We start from the raw sequence: 18120 nt of genomic DNA, 5'->3' as shown, positions 1-18120 counted from the left end.
TCTCTCTCTCTCTCTCTCTCTCTCTCTCTCTCTCTCTCTCTCTCTCTCTCTCTCACACACACACACACACACACACACACACACACACACACAGTCATGCATGTCACACAGACAATAAAGTAAATGCTTTATTTAAAAGTCCTCCATTTTGACTGAGTCCAGGGAAGGTGGACTGGTGTTAAGTGTTCATTGGTCCAGCCAATGGACCAGGAAGACCAAGGCCACAGGACAACTCGGATGTCATTCCTCAGGCACTGGAGAATGCTGACTGTTGAAGAGAAAAGAGTGTGGCCCAATAGTTTCCAGAGTGAAAAAGACACAGTTTGACTGAGGTCACCAAGACATGGACTCTGATCAACACAAGGAACACCTCAACAATAGACGGCACCCAGAAGGACACTGGGCTGACCCAGGGGGGTTAGGAGCGCCTGTCACTGCAGGTATGTGGGCAGAGCAACGCCTCCAGGCCTTCTAGAGGGAGCTGATGTCTCCGTCCCTGGTGCTCTGTGAGCTGATATGGTTGAAGACTTGTTGGAGTCGGGTTCTCTAATGAAAGATGTATTTGCAGCAATGATGGAAGAGGCTCAGCTATCATTAGAAAACGTGTCTATTGGCTTGTGTGCTTTTCTGGTTTCAGGCTGAGCTCCTTCTGTTGGTCACGCGGGGAAGCACCTTCTAAAAAAGCAATGCCACTAAACACAGGGTTTGCCTGTCACTTTCTGCAGCTGCTGCGGATTCCAACCCAGAGCCCGCTGCGCCTCAAAAGTCCGTGTAGCCAAAGCTGCCGGTGGTTCAGATCAGAAGGTGTACATACATGCACACATGCACACACGCACACACACACACACACACACACATACACACACAAATCCTCCAGGGATTCCATGGCACCCCTCCTCCAGCTGTCAGCTCCTTGCCTTCAAGCAGCACTGGGGCTGCCCCCTTCCTTGTCTTTATACAGCTTTCCTGGTTCTAGCTTGTCTCTGACCTTGTCTCTGGTCGGGCTCTGTGTGCCTTTTCAGGGGGCTCCAGAAGCCAGACCTTATAACACAAACAGGAAAAGATGTCAGGGTTTGTGAGAGTAACTGCACGGGTTTACAGCCCATCCACACAAAGGCAAGACTCCCAGAGCTTATACTAAGCCCTGCACTGGAGAGCCAGGGATGGGAGGTGTCGGGGGGGGGGGGGAGGAGGGCAGGTAAGCTGGGAACATGGCTCAGTTGGTCATCTGCCTAGCAGGCACAAAGCCTCGGGTTTTATCCTAGCAGCTCATAAACCCAGAGTGATGTCATATTTACACCTGTCATCCCAGCACTCAGGAGCAGGAGACAAGCAGATCAATAATTCCAGGTCATCCTTGGATACATAGCAAGTTCGAGGCCAGCCTGGGCTACAGGAGAGGCTGTGTGGGTGTGCCTGTGAATTTGATGGCTGTAAGGGATGAAAATGAACTCGTAGAGAAGCCCCCCTGGGATCTTCCTGTCCCCACCTGGCCTCATGTGGGTATTCACAGAAAGCAGAGCTTTATACAGCACATTTATGTGTTTTGAGACTATGAAAATTAGCCCAGATAAGCAATGACAAGAGGTAACTGGGGAGGAATAGATCTACTGTGCCTTGAATAAAAGGCTGACTTGCTTAGTGAAGAGTCCTTACAGCAACAACAAAAACAGAACAATCCAGGAAAAACTGTAGGGCTAGGGAAGTAAAGGCAATTCACATGAAAAGAAGAAGATGTTTACTCAACATCTGGATGGATGATGGAACCCCGCACTGAGATTTAAAAAGCCAGGCACCACCCACACAGAACCTGAGGAGAGGTGGGTGTCCTTATAGGACAGGGGAGACACTGCCAGGCCTTCAAAGCCAGGCAACTCCTGCCTGTCAAAGCGCACACACTCTTTGACTCAGCGGTTCCATTGCCAGGCACCGGCTCTGCCAATGGACTCATGGGATTTTACAAAGATCTGTGCACACACCGTCTTGCTGTCTCAGCCCCAAACATGCAGACCCCATAGGAGATCATGAACAGGACTCTGGGTAAATAAATTGTGTTAAAACACAGTGGAAAACTGTTGACACCTCATTGAGGCTGCTGTTGCCTCACGACCGTAGCTTCTCATGATTGTGTGTGTGTGTGTGAGCACACACATGAGGATGCCCAAGCGCACGCACACACACACACATGAGTATTCCCACAGAGGCCAGGAGAGGCAGGGGATCTGCTGGAGCTGGAGTCACAGGTGTTGTGAACTGCCCGATGTCCGTGCTGGGAACCAAGCCTGAGCACTCTAAGGAGCACCTAGCACTCTATCTGCCAAGCCAGCTTTCCAGCCACGCTTGGCTTTATTTTGGGTTAGGGTTTCCCTAAGTCTCCCGAACTGGCTCTGAATTCACATAGGAAGGTCTTGAACTTGTAATTTTCCACCTCAAGTAGCTGAGAAAACAACCTGTATCAGGTACAGACTATTTTTTTTTTATTTCTTCCTTTCATGGTTGGGGATGAAGCTGGGGCCTTCAGCAGGCTAGCAAGTGCTCTACCAGCTACACCCACCGGACCACACCAGTTTCATTCTTATTGTACAGCAGGTACCCCGCTGCACCAAGCTCCCTCTGTGGCTTACAGCCTGCAGTATTGCTAAGGCGGAGGCAGGTGCTTTCATTACCTTCATCTTACAGGTGAAGAGACTTAGGCGCCAAGAACTGAACTTAACCATATCAGCTTTTAAGAGCTACCATGACAAATGACCAGTTCTGTCACAGGTCAAATGGGCAGACATTCTAAATCAAGATATTAGCGAGATTGGTTCCTTCTGGGAGAATCTGGGGGTGGGCGCAGGGGTGTGGGTTGCTCTCCACTCCCTTTCCACGTCTGGTGACTGTGGGCAATCCCTTGTCACTGCTTCTCCCAGTTTCCAGCTACAACATGGCTTCTTCCCTATGCACTCCTTTTCCTCATAAGGACACCAGCCATTGGCCACAGGATCACCCTATCTGATATGACCTCACCTTGACTAACATCTCCGCAAAGACCCTGTTTCCAAGTAAGCTGCCATCTGCAGTTCCAGGTGGCACAGATGGGGCGGGTACTCTAGCCCAGTATGCTAAGCAAGGCCACAGAGCCAATGCGCAAATCTCAGGAGCCATCGGCTTGTGCTCACTATCCCAGCTCCCGCTGCTGTCCCTCAGCATGAGAACTCATGCTTCCCCAGTGCGGACCAGGTCCCAGGTGCAGCCCTTAGCATTCTTCACGAAACTGATTCAATCCTGACAACAACCCACTCGATGGAGGAGGAAGCCAAGACACAGAGGGGGTGAAGCCAAGGAGCTGGGCTCCAGAGTCCTCAAGTTCTTAGCCACTGTGCGAAGCTTCTTAAACTGTTAGTGAGGTGTGGCTCTTATAAGAAGCTCGTTTGCTGTGCTGTCATGACAACAGGCTGAGACTCGGGGCTCATGGAGCTTTTCTGTCTCTAGAAAGACCCATGCCCTTCCTTGTGCCAGACACAAAGAGGCTGCCCTTGTCTCCTCGGCTGCCAGCACTAACTAGGAGTTGAGGGTCGAGAACCAGTTGCCATGTCCAGCCAGGACTCTCGCATGGTCCTCTCTTCTTCTGTGTTGGGCACTCATGTTTCTGAGTGGGTTTCGGGGGTCTCTGCACCGCCTGAAATACTATGTGAGCTGCCACATGGATGGATGGATTCATTTTTCTACAGCAAGGATCCACGACATTAGTCAGACGCTCAAAGAGTGTCATGATTGCAATCTTCCAGGTTTCTGCTGTCTTTAGGAAGTCTGTCTTTGTGAGTTTCCTTGCCCTTCTAGGAATATTTTGAGCCATCTCGAATGCTTTTAAGTAAGCAAGCAGAATATGATGCGCACACACAAATGTTCGCAAGCAATCACATGCAGCCCTGCCAGTCAGAGTTCTGTTATCTGCCTGAGCTTGCATGGGGCAAGGCTGTCTTCATGTCTTCCTCTCTGTTCCTTTTCAATCTGCATGCCCCTGGGTGTCTGGTACTGACTGTAACATGGCAGCTGTCTCAGGCTCCCACCCCAACACTGACCAGAAACTTGTTGATACCACACTTGTAAGCAGGGTGCTGACTAGAAGGAGCCCTTGGTATTGAGAATTGAGCAAAAGCATCCACCTGTAGATTTTAGAAAACACCATCTTAAAGTCCAGCAGGAGAAAGTTGCTGTGGGTATGGATAGGATGAAGGTCGGGATCGCTTTATTGTGGTGATAAGAGACGTTAGAGGCAAACGTGGAAATTTCCAGGTAGAAGCTGGAAATTCATACTCTCAAGCCCTATTTTATACCCACTGAGCTAGAATCTGAGGATTTACAGTACAGGAAGATTCCACATGGCTGAGATGCCCAGTTAAGAGAGGGAAGCATTGACACAGAATGCCTCAAGTTTATAACCCTGAAAAGCACCTCAGTATTCTGGAATGCACACCCCCAATTCTTGCTGAAGTCTATTCACTGATTACAAAAACCCAAACAAACCAGGCTTCTCCTTCACAGGACTGTGCTGAGTTTCAAAGGACATGATGGGCTGTCTCGTTGGTTGTTTAGTGTGTGACGGGACTGGCAGGAGCTTGGGTCCCAACAGGAAGCAACCAAGCAGGTCTGGTCCCTGGCCCCATGGAGCTGATGGTCTGGTAGATGGGAAAACATGTACATGCTGGTTGGTGTGTACCGTATGCCTGTCACTGTGATGACTCAGTCACTCACTCATTCATTCACCTGCCAACCATTTCCTAGAACCTGCACCACAGCAAGCATCTGAGCTGTGATCACTGAGGATGCTGCACACACACAGGAGCCACCAGCACTGCCCTCCAACAGCTTCCCGCCTGCCCCGCCAGAAGGCAGCAGCAGCAGGGTTCAGTTCGAGCACCCTGTGCAGATGCTCTGGGAGTTAGAAGGGAGTGCAAATGAGAAACCAAGGGCCTGGGCTTTAAACAATGTTTTCAAACTCTTTGGTTGAGTACCGGGACAGCAGCATTCCAAGCAGAGGGAGGAGCTGGGCAAAGGCAGGAGACACACAACGTTGGCATATTTCTGACCATGGGGAAGTCTCCTAGAATCTGGGGCAGACCTAGCAGGATTTCAAAGTACCCTGGGCTCAGAACCTGCTTTAATGTTAAGGAATCTCTGGACTTCAATAGGGAATGGGGAGTCAGCCCCTCTCCCCCATAAAAAGCATTGAAAAGGCCATAGCTCTGCTTTGGGAAGCCCTTTGGAGAGCAGACTCCACCAAGAGCCTCAGGTGAAGAGGCCCAAGTCCTTGACTGGAGTGGCGCACGTGGACCTAAGAACAGATAGGAGCGGTGAGAAACATAGAGCTGACTGGGTGACCATGTGAAGGGACAGTGAAGGGGAGGGAGGCTCTGGCTTGGTACCCTGGTGGACCATGTCATTGATGACCAAGATGAGAACACAGGGAGAGCATTGACAGGAGAACCCAGAGCTGGGTCTTTCGAGCTGCATACATACTTTGTCCGGTATGCAGGAGCCTGAGGCTAAGGGGGGCTGTCCAGACTGGACACAAGAACTTGTCGGGTGGGTACAGAGGTGTGGGGGGGGGGGTGAGAGGCCACTAGAGGCCACAGCACCGAAAGGTCAGGCTGAAGATGAGTCCATGAAGAAGGGGGAGTGAGGTTGCGAGGTGCCTCTGCTTTCCTCGGCTCGTCTGGGCACAAGGGGAAATGTCCGATGGCCACTGCCAATATCCACTACAGACATCTCTAGAAACAGCTTTGTGGTACTACTCTACTAATCCGGAATGAAAGCAGCTAGGGCTGGGGACCCTGGGAGTATAAGGAGAAAGGGCCATAGGGGCGGGACCTGCCTCCTCCCCCTCCTTCCTACCTTCCTACCTTCCTGGGCACTGCAATCTTGAGCCTTTCCCAAAGTTTATCACCATGGGGACACACGGAAGGGACGAGATAAATGCCTGAGTTTGTTCTGCTTTCCTAGCAGACAAGAACCCAGCGCCTCAGCCCAGAAGATTCCAGACCGTGTCCTAGGTTGATTGCAGTGAGCTCATTCTTCATTATCATTGAGCGCAACTGGGAGTCTGTTAGCATCCGTAATAAACCAGAGGACGTTACAAAACAGACAGCAAGGGAGATGGCTCCAGCGCTGAGTGATTGAACTCATTAACCCCAAGGAGCAGGAGGCCCCTGGCTTTAAACTGATAATGACTCCTGGTAGCCAAATAATTGATCTAGCTGGTGTTCCGGCTCGGATGGAAAGTGAACTGGCCTCTTTAGAAATGTTGGCAGCCTGGGCTGGTCCATTAGTAAGACTGAAAAATCAAAACACTGTCCGGAAGAAGCCAGATGACTGGGCTCAGCAGAAGTCATCAATAGATGACGTCATCCCCGAAAGGAGCAAGCCAGGGTCACAAGGCCCCTGCAGCAGGGTCAACTCACCCTGGCTCGCTGCCACCTTCCTTTACAGATACTGAAGTCAGTCAGGGCACAAGGGACATGTTTCATTTTGCCCTCTTTTTTTGCTCAGTAAAGTCCCAACGGTCGAAAGCCACATGCAGACCTAGTGACATGAGACATGTCCTCAATCCTGCCATGGGCACGCCGCTCAGATTCTCCTGCACCCTGTGGTCACCCCTGGATTCTCTTCTACCTCTTACCACACTTGCCATCTCATAAACGGGCCTCCCCCTGCCCCAGCTCCTATCACCGTCCATCACCTCTCTCTTCCTATCTGAGCTTTGAGGAAGCCCTGGAAGCTGTCTTGACTTAAGCTCCTGCCTCGGCCTCACTAAGCACATCATCCCAGGGCTGGTTCTAAGCTCAGGGCTTGCCCGCCATCACCCTCTTCCACAGCCTGAATGAAGTGGTTACTATTGTTAGCCCTACTGCACACAGGGGAAACTGAGGCCAGACAAGCTGGGCCACCAACAGATCCTGTTTTTGAAGGCTCTGCTCCAATTCTGATGGTTTCCCCCCACTTCTCAAGCACTCTGTCCCTGTGTCGTAACTGTCATTGTCCACATCTCCACTTAGCTCCTGGAAAGTCACTTTCCCCCGACCCCTGGGTCCTCATCACAGGATGGGTGCCAGATCTCCCTGCAAGCTGGAGGGCTTCTGGAAGAACTTCAGCCCTCTGCACTCCAGCTCCACTGAAGACCATCTTGTCCACCGGGTCGTTTCTCAAGGTCGTGCTGGGTGGGTAACAGAGCTGGGACTGGAGCCAGGGCCCTGAGCTCCAGGCCAACCCCCCATTTATTACTCAGAGCTGACACCGCCTAGTCCCTGCTTTCTGCAGTTAAGTTGCAGCAAAGAGCCCTGCCCAAGAGGAGGGAGAAGGTGTGAGACTCTGATAAGGTGGGCCGAGGCTATTTTTAGAGGACTTTAGCTTCCCACTTAGGATGCTAGGCACCCAAGGGCCAATAGCTGTCTAAAGCATGGACTGTGAGACTAGTTCATTAAAGATAAGATGCCAGAGTGACAGGCCCCTTGTCTTCACTGCTGGCTTGCTGAGAGGTTTGGAGTCAGTGGGAACCTTCCTTTGGCTCACCTCCCCCTTCCCCCCTTTATCTGTGAAGCACAGAGATAGGCTAGAGAAACCCGAGGAATCTCCAAATCCAGTACTAGAGAGAACCTTCACACTATTACTCCAGCCTGGGAAAGTCCCAGCCATCAACAGAGGTGCTCAGACCGATCAGGGAAAGACAGGCCGACTGCAGCCAGGTATGCATGACCTTGAGCACGGGGCTGAGGGCAACAGTGGTGGTGACCTAGGGAGAAAGATCAGCTTATGGGTGTCCTTTCCCCGGAACCCAGGATCTGGGTTTAGGTTCTGGCTCTGTTGGGGCCAGGCGATCTTCAGGACTCACCAGAGAAGGTGAGCACCAGCTGAGGAAGGAGCACTAAGGAGAGAACAGGGGCTGCGTGGTTAAGGCACTATCACGGGTGTCATATAGTCAGGGAACTGCATTCCCCCAGCCTCCCAGTTCATTTGGTCACTTGTTTGCCAAGCCACTCAGGCTAGAGATGTCCCCAAGCACCCCAGGCACACTTCCCAAGCTATTCCGAGGGCCCTAGTGGGTCTTAAGCCAGGACCTGACTTCTGCAGCTGTGTCCCCAGCATCCCTGATCTGAAACTGGAGAACAGGTGCAGGAATTGTGGGCGGTTCAGAGCAAGTCTGGCTGCTCTCTTAGCCTCGGGTCCCATCCCCTCGAAGGACCCTAACATTACTCTACAAATGGGAAATCCAGGTCCAGAGGAAAAAAAAACAGGATTGCCTAGGCCACCCCCGAGTTGGCAACAGCCAGTGGTCTCCAGCCTCCAGGCTCTTTCCCGTCCCACCTGGCTGCGCAAAGCGAGTGCCGCTGGTGCTTTAAACCTCGCTAGCTCCAGCAGTTTGGGAAACTTTTCCCGCACGCGCCAGATCGGTGCGCGGTCAGGGCTCAGCGTCCCCCGAGCGCGGACTCCCTTCCTTCCCAGATTCCCAGGCGGGCTAGTGCCCAGTTCGCATTGTGCCTATGCCCGCGGGGGGCGCCCCCGGCGGCTCCCAAGGTCTCTCGGCGACCAGGTCTACAGCCCAGGCACCCTGGTCAGGACCGCGCGCGCGAGGCTGCCGGGACTCGAGGGCCAGCAACCCCACCGCCAAGCTGGGGATCCGGACCCCCTGAAGGCCACCCGAGGCGGTGGCTATTTATAGAGGGAATCGCGCTCAGTCCCTTCTCGGCCCTGGCGACAGCTGAATATTTTGCCCAGATATGGCTGCACCCCGGTGCGGCGGCAGGGAGCCCCGCGAGGCCGAGGGGGACCTAGGGCTGGCGGGCGGGGGTCTTACCGAGATGCGAGGCGGCGCGAGCGCGGGCTGTGGCAAGGAGCGGAACCCGGGCCTGGGCGAGTTCCCTGGCGGCCGCGGGTGGGAGCCGGGGGCGGGCTCTGTTCGGCTGTCACCGCGCCCCGCCCCACCCCGCCGCCCTCCCCGCCCTCCCGCTCCACCAGGGGCGCCCGGGTGCAGCAAGGTCTCTGGGAGCGACACTCGCTGAGAGAATCGCAGACCACCGGCAGGGCCACCCCAAGCCCGGAGCCAGGTGATCCCTGCCTTGATCTCGGTTTCCGCAACTTCTCTTGGGAAGATTTTAAGCAACGTTGGAGGTATCTGGACAGAGATGGGGGGAGATCTTTATTCTCACTAGTAAAATAAAACCCGGCTATACCTTGCTTCCTTTGAAGAGGCAACCTGTCTCTTCTCCCCAATAGGTCAGCCAGGTCTGGCAAGCGCCCAGGTCTTAATAACCATCATCTGTGGACGCACAATTTCAACGCAGAATCGAACGCCTTCTCCCACACAGCGCTGAGAGAATGGAGCGTCTGAAATCACCACTTAAAATAACCGGAACGAAAGTTCTGCTTTCTTAAAAGGCTAATGTGTTCTCCAGAACAAACCACGTACATCCAAAGCCTCAGTGTTTCAAAAAAAAAAAAAAAAAAACCAAATGGCTTATACCAAAGAATCCAAACAGACACAGGGAAATGTCTCAGTTGGACTAGCCCAACGTTTTTGGTGAGGGAAACCATAATTCTGCTGTAGATGCCTGAAGAGAAAGGCTGGAGAGTACTAAAAGTATTTCCCAAAGTATATTTTTGTATTATAAAGCCTATAATACACTATTAAGAATGCTCCTTTCAGGGAATAAGTAGCATGTATCTTTAGACAAAGCAGGGACTCACCATTTCCAATAATTTATGTTTAAACATTTTCAGGGCACACCTTAGTGTGTAGCTTCCTGAAGGTTTACAGTGAGAAAACCTGTGTAAGCCAACCACTAGCCCGTGCCCCCCCCACCCCACCCCTCACGCTTGCTTACAGACCCTCCCTTACTGCCAGGTTGGTGACTCTAGTTCAATGCTGAGGCTATTTTCTGTTACATTGTTCTTTCTTGCTGTTCAATTTAGAGGTTTCATACGGAGTGAATGTGCCATATGAACATAATAAATATGGTATTTTCACAGGAACACACCCTATTTTAAAAGGCTGTATTTGGGATAATACAGTGTGGCTGAGATCACTTTTAGTGTACACACCTGGCTGCTCTAAGTGCAGGGTCAGAGGGTGCCCTCGCTCAGCTGTAGGAGAGATGAGCACTCGGCTCAACCACTACTTGAAAGTTTTACCGAGAACTGCTACATTGTAGCCACTCTGGAAGAGAGTAATTGAGATTCTGATCTGCATTGCCCCAGGTCCATATGTGTGGACACCTTTTCGTTTATTGGCCAGCTAGATTTTATTAGGAAATGTTTGTTCAAATTTCTTGTCCACATTTATTGAACATATTCAATATGTCAACACTGTATGGTTACATGTATCACATATATAACAGCATATATCCGTCCACTCTGCCCTTCGCCCTCTTGACCTTTTGAGCGCAGTTGTCCTGTGCTCCGCCAGCTGTGTCCTGCTCAGGGACTCTCCTAGTAAGGGTGTTGTGTGTCACTTCTATCTTAGTCTCTCACACTCAGGTCTCTAGCCCACCTGGACCTGACTTTGGACTTCAGCAGTCCAGGGCAGGGACCAAATTCATCCATGTGTCAAGCTACCTCACATCACAAACTGTATCTTTGCACCAATGAACACGATTGCTTTCTTTAAGAATGGAAATATTTAAGTCAATGAAATAGAAAAGTCTTCTTTTGACAGCACACAATTCAAGGATTTGTGCCCTTTCTGTTGTCAGAAAAACTATGAAATCACTATGAAAAACATTAACACATCTTAATTCACTTAAACATTTATGTTCTGTACAAAATTTTTATTTCACCATAAATAATTGCTCTAATCATTGGTGGAATTATTCTTAAATCTTGCGATTTTGGAAGAATTTTTATTCCATAATCAATTAGTCATTGGCATATGTACTCATGACAGATTTAAATACACATTCTTTTTTATTTTTTAATTTATTTATTTATTAAAGATTTCTGCCTCCTCCCTGCCACCGCCTCCCATTTCCCTCCCCCTCCCCCGATCAAGTCCCCCTCCCTCATCAGCCCAATGAGCAATCAGGGTTCCCTGACCTGTGGGAAGTCCAAGGACCACCCACCTCCATCCAGGTCTAGTAAGGTGAGCATCCAAACTGCCTAGGCTCCACATTTTCTCTTAAAACTAGAATACATTATACATGTTTAAGATGAAAACCTTTTACAACCTGGTCTTTTCTTTTTCTATTATTGTTTTCCCTACATTTCCTCAACTCAAAACAAATAGCTCTAAGAATGTTTGCCTGCAGCCTGGACTTCTCCCCTGAGGTCCACTCATGTCACGCTGCCCACAGCCCAGGAGCACCTCCCCAGCAGTTTATAGCTCAAACGCAGTGTGCTCAACGCAACAGCTGCTTTCTGCTCACATTGTAGTGATCCATTTGCTTGGCTTGCTCCCCTGCCTGCTGTACCTGGCTGTCTGTCTGTCCTAATATTCTAATTAAGAATGTCAAGATGTCTTCAGTGTGTTTCTTTATTCCAGCGTTTTGCTTTTTGTCTAGGGCTTCTCCACTTCTTCTTACCCACAGCTAAAGCTTACCGTCCGTCCATTTGCCCATCTGTCTGTCCATCAATTAGCCAGCACGTGCTGACCTGCACAGCATCATTTTGTCTATCTGGGTGACCTCGGAAGTGATCACGTGACACTTACGAAGCTGAAATGGTACAGGCAGTGACCATGTGGTTAGCCAGCCGTCAGCCAAGGTGGGATGTGGACTGCAGACATGTCTGCCCATGAGACACGGTTGTTTACTACCCATGGTGTGCTACTGGGTAAAGGAATGACTAGGGTCCATCTCTGATATGATTGAGACAACCTGACAGCTGCTCACTGTGGACACGGTGCATCTAGAGAGGCGTACTCCAACTACACTGGAGAGCTAGTCTTGGTAGATATAATCCCAGTGCCTTGGCAGCAGGAGGACCTCAAGTTTGAAGCTAGCCTGGACTACATAGCAAGAACTTTTTTTTGGAGACAAAACCAAACAAAACCCGAGAACAAAGTACAAGAAATAGAAGAGGAAGCACCACGCGGAAGATTTCATGGCCGGCCTGGGAGGCCAGAGGGGCACCGACGTGAAAACTGCTAGAGCAGAAGGAGCCAAACCACAGGCTGAGAATTTAGAGGGAAATGAGTCTCGTTTGAAATGTCAGTAGTCTTGGATGGAGGTAAGAGGGGCTCAGGCTCCCGATAAAGGTCCATGTGGCTGGATGCAGGTGCAGAAGGCAGGGCTGGGGATGGAGATCAGAGAGAGCCTGAGATGGCTAATCAGGTAAAGGCATGTGTTGCCAAACTGATGAGCTGATTTCAATTCCTGAACACAATGGGAGGAACAAGAACCCATTCCCAAGTTTTCTGATTCCATGTGTGCTGTGACATGCGTGCATGTGCACACACATGTAAATCTAATTTTTTTTTTAAGATTTGGCAACGAGTACACTGTTGTGCTTGGCTGCTCCTGTATCAGTACTGATGTACACACATTTAGGGCAATCTGCTTTAGGACCCATCACAACACCAGAGTGGACCAGAGTCACTATATTATATTCATTATATTCTTGATTTCCTGATGAAGACCCCAACACTGCAATGCAGACATCAGTGGCAATGGACGCTTTCACCTTAGAATCAGAATACCTAGGAATACGTAGTCAGTGTGCTGGTTAGCATGCCAACTTGACACAACTCACACCATCTAAAAAGTAGGTGCCGCAATGGAGAAAATGTCTCCATAAGCCTGGCCTGTAGGCAAGTCTACAGAGCATCTTCTTTTATTTATTTGTTTATTTATTTATTATGTATACAATATTCTGTCTGTGTGTATACCTGCAGGCCAGAAGAGGGCACCAGATCTCATTACAGATGGCTGTGAGCTACCATGTGGTTGCTGGGAATTGAACTCAGGACCTTTGGAAGAGCAGCCAGTGCTCTTAACCTCTAAGCCATCTCTCCAGCCCCCAGAGCATCTTCTTGATTAAGGACTGATGTAGGAGAGCAAAGTTCACTGTGGGCAGGGACACCCCTGGGTCTGTGGTCCTGGGAGGTATAAAAATGCAGGCTAAGCAAGCCATGGGGACAAGCCAGGACGCAGGCCAGGACGCAGAGCTTCGCCATGACCCCTGCTTTAGCTCCTGCATGAGTCCTTTTCTGGGCTTTCCTGATGATGGACAGTAATCTGCAAGCCAAGCAAACTCTTTCTCCCTAAGTTCCTTTTGGTCATGGTGGTTATCACAGCACTAGAAAGCAAACTAAGACATCGGGTTTTACATTGCTAAACGTTTTATTCTAATATTATATTAATAATTCAAGTGCAATTTTCTTTGAAAAGTCAACTGTGTTAAATAAAACTTGTTAAATATCTTTCATCAAACAAAGCATATTCTTTTCAATCCTCCACAACAGTCAGAGTCATGTAGTAAAAATAAGATGTTCTGAGAGCCTACTTCACATTTGTTATTGCTTAGAGAACAACCCGCATTAGTTGTTAGGGTCTCAAGCAGTGATTAATTAGCTTTTGACAGCTCCACCAGATACTGTGACATAAAGTCATGAATCCAGGTGTCAGTGTCTGGAAGCGATGTGTCTACTAGATAGACCACTACTTTCCGGTCCCAAGGGTTAGTGTGCTCAATAACTGCCTGGACCAATGCCACCAGGGGTTTCTTCTCCACGTGATTTCTGAACACCATCGAAGCCTCCTCCGACCACTGGCTGCACTTCACTCCTAGGAGAAAGACAGGGAGCGAGGGGGGCAGTGAGTGGCCACTCTTGCCTTTCCCTGAGTCAACAGGAGGGAGAACTACCTAATCAGTTCCAAAGTAGTTGAAGTATTCTAGGTTAGACCTGCCTATGTCAGAAAAACTGCTGATCCACGTTCCCTGGCTTACAACTCTTCTTTCCTGAATGGAGACACTTCTGTAAGCCTTGACCTGCTACAGAAGTGACTCCATGCTGTTTACCAAGGGACATAGTGATGACTGCTTCCATCTCCTACACCTAAATTGTAGATTGGCAAAATCGAGATAGCCAGAGGGAATAGTGTCAGTACCAACACTGTGACATTTTTCAGAATGGTTTCCTCATAACAGGTTAAAAGTAAGTTAACAGAAAAGACTGGCTGGATGATCTGTGTGCACTTTGTTTTACAACACTGAGAGTCATAACGAAGAGCACAATACTTCATCTGAGCCCAAGGACCTAGAGGCTGCTCAGTTCTTACACAGCTCCCTCCGGCCCACAGCCATCCTACTCCCCTCAAGAGGGACTCTGGACAGTTAGGAAAGTTCATACCAGACTCATGTGGTACCCAGTCCCAAACACCTCACACTACACCACTGAGGGCCTGTTCAGAAATGACTTTTACCCAGGCGTCACGTTCACCTCCACCAAAACACGTGATACTAAAGGCCAAGCCTACAGTCTGAAGAGACTGAACCACCCTCAGAATCAGTCAGCATGGCAGGAACGCTGGAGAGTCAAGACCAGGAATTTAAAGAAGTCTGAGTGACAGCTGAGAGTTTCAGTGGAGGAGATAGGCTACATTTAAGAACAGGATGGTGCTGTTGAGGTACCACAGTGGAGAAGGGCTTGTTCAGCATCCCTGGGGTCTGGGGTCCATCCTAGGCACCAAAAGGAGAGAATGCGTGATTTCTGCAGAAATATGGAAAATTTAAAAATATGAAAAAGAGGAAGAGAGAGAGAGAGAGAGAGATGCTGGGAACAACAAGGAAAACACTAAAAGAGAAAAGAGCTCAGCTCCACAGGGTCAAGGAAAGAGTCTTTGACCTCAAGAATGTGGCAGCAGAAGCTTCAGCAACTGAAGCAAAGAGATGGCTGGAAAGGAGACCCAGCATGGAACTGCTAAGAACTGGGACAGCTAGGAAGGTGTGGAGATGAGTGTAGTGGGAACCAGGAGAAGAAGACAGGGGACAGAAGCAGCTCCTGAGAAGGAATGACAACCTCAAATCAGGGTCACACCAAACAAAGACGGTAAACACATCGCTGCACACACCACATCTGACTTCAGTAAAGTTGTGAAAGGAGCCAAAGGAGGGAGAACAGCTCAGGTACAGACAAAGATCAGACTTACACCTGACACCAGAAGCCACAGGAGCAAAGAGAATGAAGTGCTGCAAAGAAGCAAAGAGGTTGAGCCGCTCACCAGTTACAACTGCACACCCTGCTCAGGTGGCCCTGGCCCTCCAAGCGCTGGAGCAGGCCCGATAGCACTTCCCAGGCATGCAAGATTCCTGGGGGAGGGCGTGGAGGGAGAAAAGAAAAGAAAAAGAAAAGAGGAGAAGGAGAAAGGGACTCTTGGACAAACAAAAACCTGGTGAAGTCTGCTGTGAGCAGGATGCCTCAGAAGGAGTGAGGAAAGACCTTTAGAGAGAAAGAAAATAAAACAGGTCTAAGCTAACAGGAAAAGCATCAGAGAGTGAGAGGGGAGGCAAATGCATTCTTTTGTTTGTCTGTTTGTCAGACTATGTCTCTCTATGCAGCCCAGTTGGCTTCAGACTCACAACCCTCCTGCCTCAGCCTCCTGGTGCCCTGCTGGGCTGTTCTTACATGTAACTGACCCAGTGGTAGGTAACAGGGCGCTCCAATTACTACCATCAAAGTGTTTGATTATGCAAGCTGTACACATAAGCAAAACAAATGGCTGCAGTAATACATGGGGAAGAGGAAGAAAGTATTTTGCTCTTAGATTCTTTTGTTTTATGAAGTTTGTAAGGTATTACTACTAACTGTGAAGGAGAAGAGCACTATTAAAGATTAGCCTTGCGTGCTGGGGAGACAGCTCAGCTGGTAAAGAACCTACCACACATGAACGAGAACCTGAGTCTCTACTCCCAGCCCTGATGTGAAAGCCAGGTATGGGGGTGCATGTGCATAACCCAACACTGGGGAGATAAAAGGCAGGTGGACGAATACTTGGAGCTTGCTGCCTACCAGCCTAGCAGAGTCACTCAGCTCTAGGTTTACTGAGAGCTCATCTTAAAGAACAAGGTGGAGAGTGACTTTCTCGAGGAAGACACCTGACATTGTCTTCTGGTTGACACATGCACACATGTGCATGTACACATACATGCAAGCATAAACACACGCGCGCACACACACACACACATTGCACTTGGGAGGTAAAGGGAAGAGGATTAAAGGAGTTCAAGGTTATCCTCAGCTGCACAGTGAGTTCAAGGGCTACAAATGAGATCCCATCTCAACACACACACACACACACATACACACACACACATACACATACACACATTAGTTGTAAATGTAGGTGACAGATCCCAGGGCAACCACTGACAAGGTCCCCCTTTTCCCATGTGTACAGGTGCACAAACATGCATGTATATAAATGTAGAGGCCAAAAGTTCACGAGTCGTCTTCCTCTGTCATTCACCATCCTGTTTACTGAGCCAGAGTCTCTCACTGAACCGAGAGTCTACTGATCCCATTAGATGAGCTACCCAGGATTTCCTGTCTCTTTCTGAAGTGCTGGGACCACAAGTGGGCTGTCGAGCCTACCAGGCCTTTATGTGAGTTCTAGGAAGTCCTCAGGCTTGCACGGAAGTGCTTTATCTATTGAACCACCTCCCCAGACTAAAGCCAGTCTTTAGAAAAGGAAATAAAATTGATGTGTTAAAGCAAGAAGATGGACTCCTATAACATGCTTAACTAAGACACAGAAGCCAACTAGGCATGGTGGTATGCACTGGCAATCCCAGCACTGGGGATCTGAAGACAAGACTATCACGAGGTCAAGATCAGCCTGGGATACATAATGACTTTGAGGATAACATGGGTTTGGGGTGACCTTGTCTCAAAACACACACACAGACAGAGTGTGGAAGGCAAAAAAAAGAATGATGAACAAAGATAACTAGAAAACTAATAAATGTGGTGGCCATTAATCTAGCTATATTGATAATGACATTGTATGTATGGGTACCCATGTAAATGCAGGTAATCTGCACGTGTGTGCGACTGTTACGTGGAGGTCAGAGGGCCCAACATTGGGTACTGTTCCTCAGAAGCCACCTGGCTCTTGTTTCTTTGACAAGGTTTTTCACTGGTTTGAAGCTTGCTGAGTGTGCTGAGCTAAGTGGCCAGGAATCTTCAAGATCTCTGCCACAATGCTGGAGTTACAATGAAAAAGCCACCAAGTCCAGATGTTCTTACGTGGTTTGGGGGAATCAAACTTGTACTGGCAGCAAACACTTTACCAACTGACCTACCTCCCTAGTCCTTAAATGTTTAAAGTGATTACTTTAAACATCACTGGTCTAAGCACATGACTTAAAAGAGATGATCAGTGTACATAAAAAAGCAAGACCCAGTTATATGCATAGAACAAAAACTTACTTGAAAGACACACATAACACAGGTACTGGGATGGGGAATGATCATGCAGGGACATTCACTTGAGAAAGAGCAAACTTCAGTGTGAGGAAAGCTATCGGGGACAGAACAATAACGCAGTGGCAAAGGCTCCTTTTCCAGAAAGAATCAAAGATCCTTAATGTGGACACACCCAATATCACACCACACTCCAGGCAAAACTGGCTAGAGTTGCCGTGCAGGAAGAAACAGATGTACCCACCATTGCTGCTGAGACTTTGCAGTCCCTGCCATAACAGCCAACCTGGGCTAGGGAGGTGGCTCAGCAGGCAACACGGAAGCACGGATTTGAATCGCAGGCACTTGTGATGATGCATGCCAGTGATTCCAGCGCTGTGAGGGAGAGAGACAGGAGGACCCTGGGGCTTGCTGACCAGCCGGTCAGCCAACCAGTGAGCTTCACATCCAGTGGAAAGGCCTTGACTCCAGACACAAAGGCCAGAGCAAAACAGGAGGCTGACACTGACTTCTGCTGTCCAATAAGCACCAACAGGTATGGCACTAGCACCTGTTCTACCTGTAAACACACATTCATGCATATGCACATACACACCACACACATTCCTCTCCACACAGTCCCTGTTCCCCATGTACACCACATATACAAAACACAAAGAGAGAGAGAGAGAGAGAGAGAGAGAGAGAGAGAGAGAGAGGAGAGAGAGGAGAGAGAGGAGAGAGAGAGG

General features: G+C 49.3%; 2 protein-coding genes across 5 annotated transcripts in view; both read right to left on the bottom strand.

Moving 5' to 3' along the window:
• The window catches only part of Tmod1 (tropomodulin 1), a 67626-nt gene extending 58709 nt beyond the window's left edge, over positions 1-8917 (bottom strand). The window contains exon 1 of the mRNA XM_005362133.3: positions 8834-8917. The gene's annotated coding sequence lies outside the window, so the exon portion shown is untranslated. The remainder of the gene's footprint in view (positions 1-8833) is intronic.
• A 4101-nt stretch (positions 8918-13018) lies between these two features.
• Positions 13019-18120, bottom strand: part of Tdrd7 (tudor domain containing 7) — a 63922-nt gene continuing 58820 nt past the window's right edge. For all 4 annotated transcript variants that reach the window (XM_026786723.1, XM_005362134.3, XM_026786725.1 and 1 more), the window contains one exon: positions 13019-13754. In XM_026786723.1, coding sequence (XP_026642524.1) covers positions 13534-13754 — 221 coding nt within the window. In that variant the 3' untranslated portion in view covers positions 13019-13533. The remainder of the gene's footprint in view (positions 13755-18120) is intronic.

This window comes from Microtus ochrogaster, linkage group LG5 (assembly GCF_000317375.1).
Source record: "Microtus ochrogaster isolate Prairie Vole_2 linkage group LG5, MicOch1.0, whole genome shotgun sequence".
NCBI classification, from domain to species: domain Eukaryota; kingdom Metazoa; phylum Chordata; class Mammalia; order Rodentia; family Cricetidae; genus Microtus; species Microtus ochrogaster.
The sequence above is the reverse complement of the archived record's forward strand: the minus strand, read 5'-3'. Positions and strand labels throughout refer to the sequence as shown.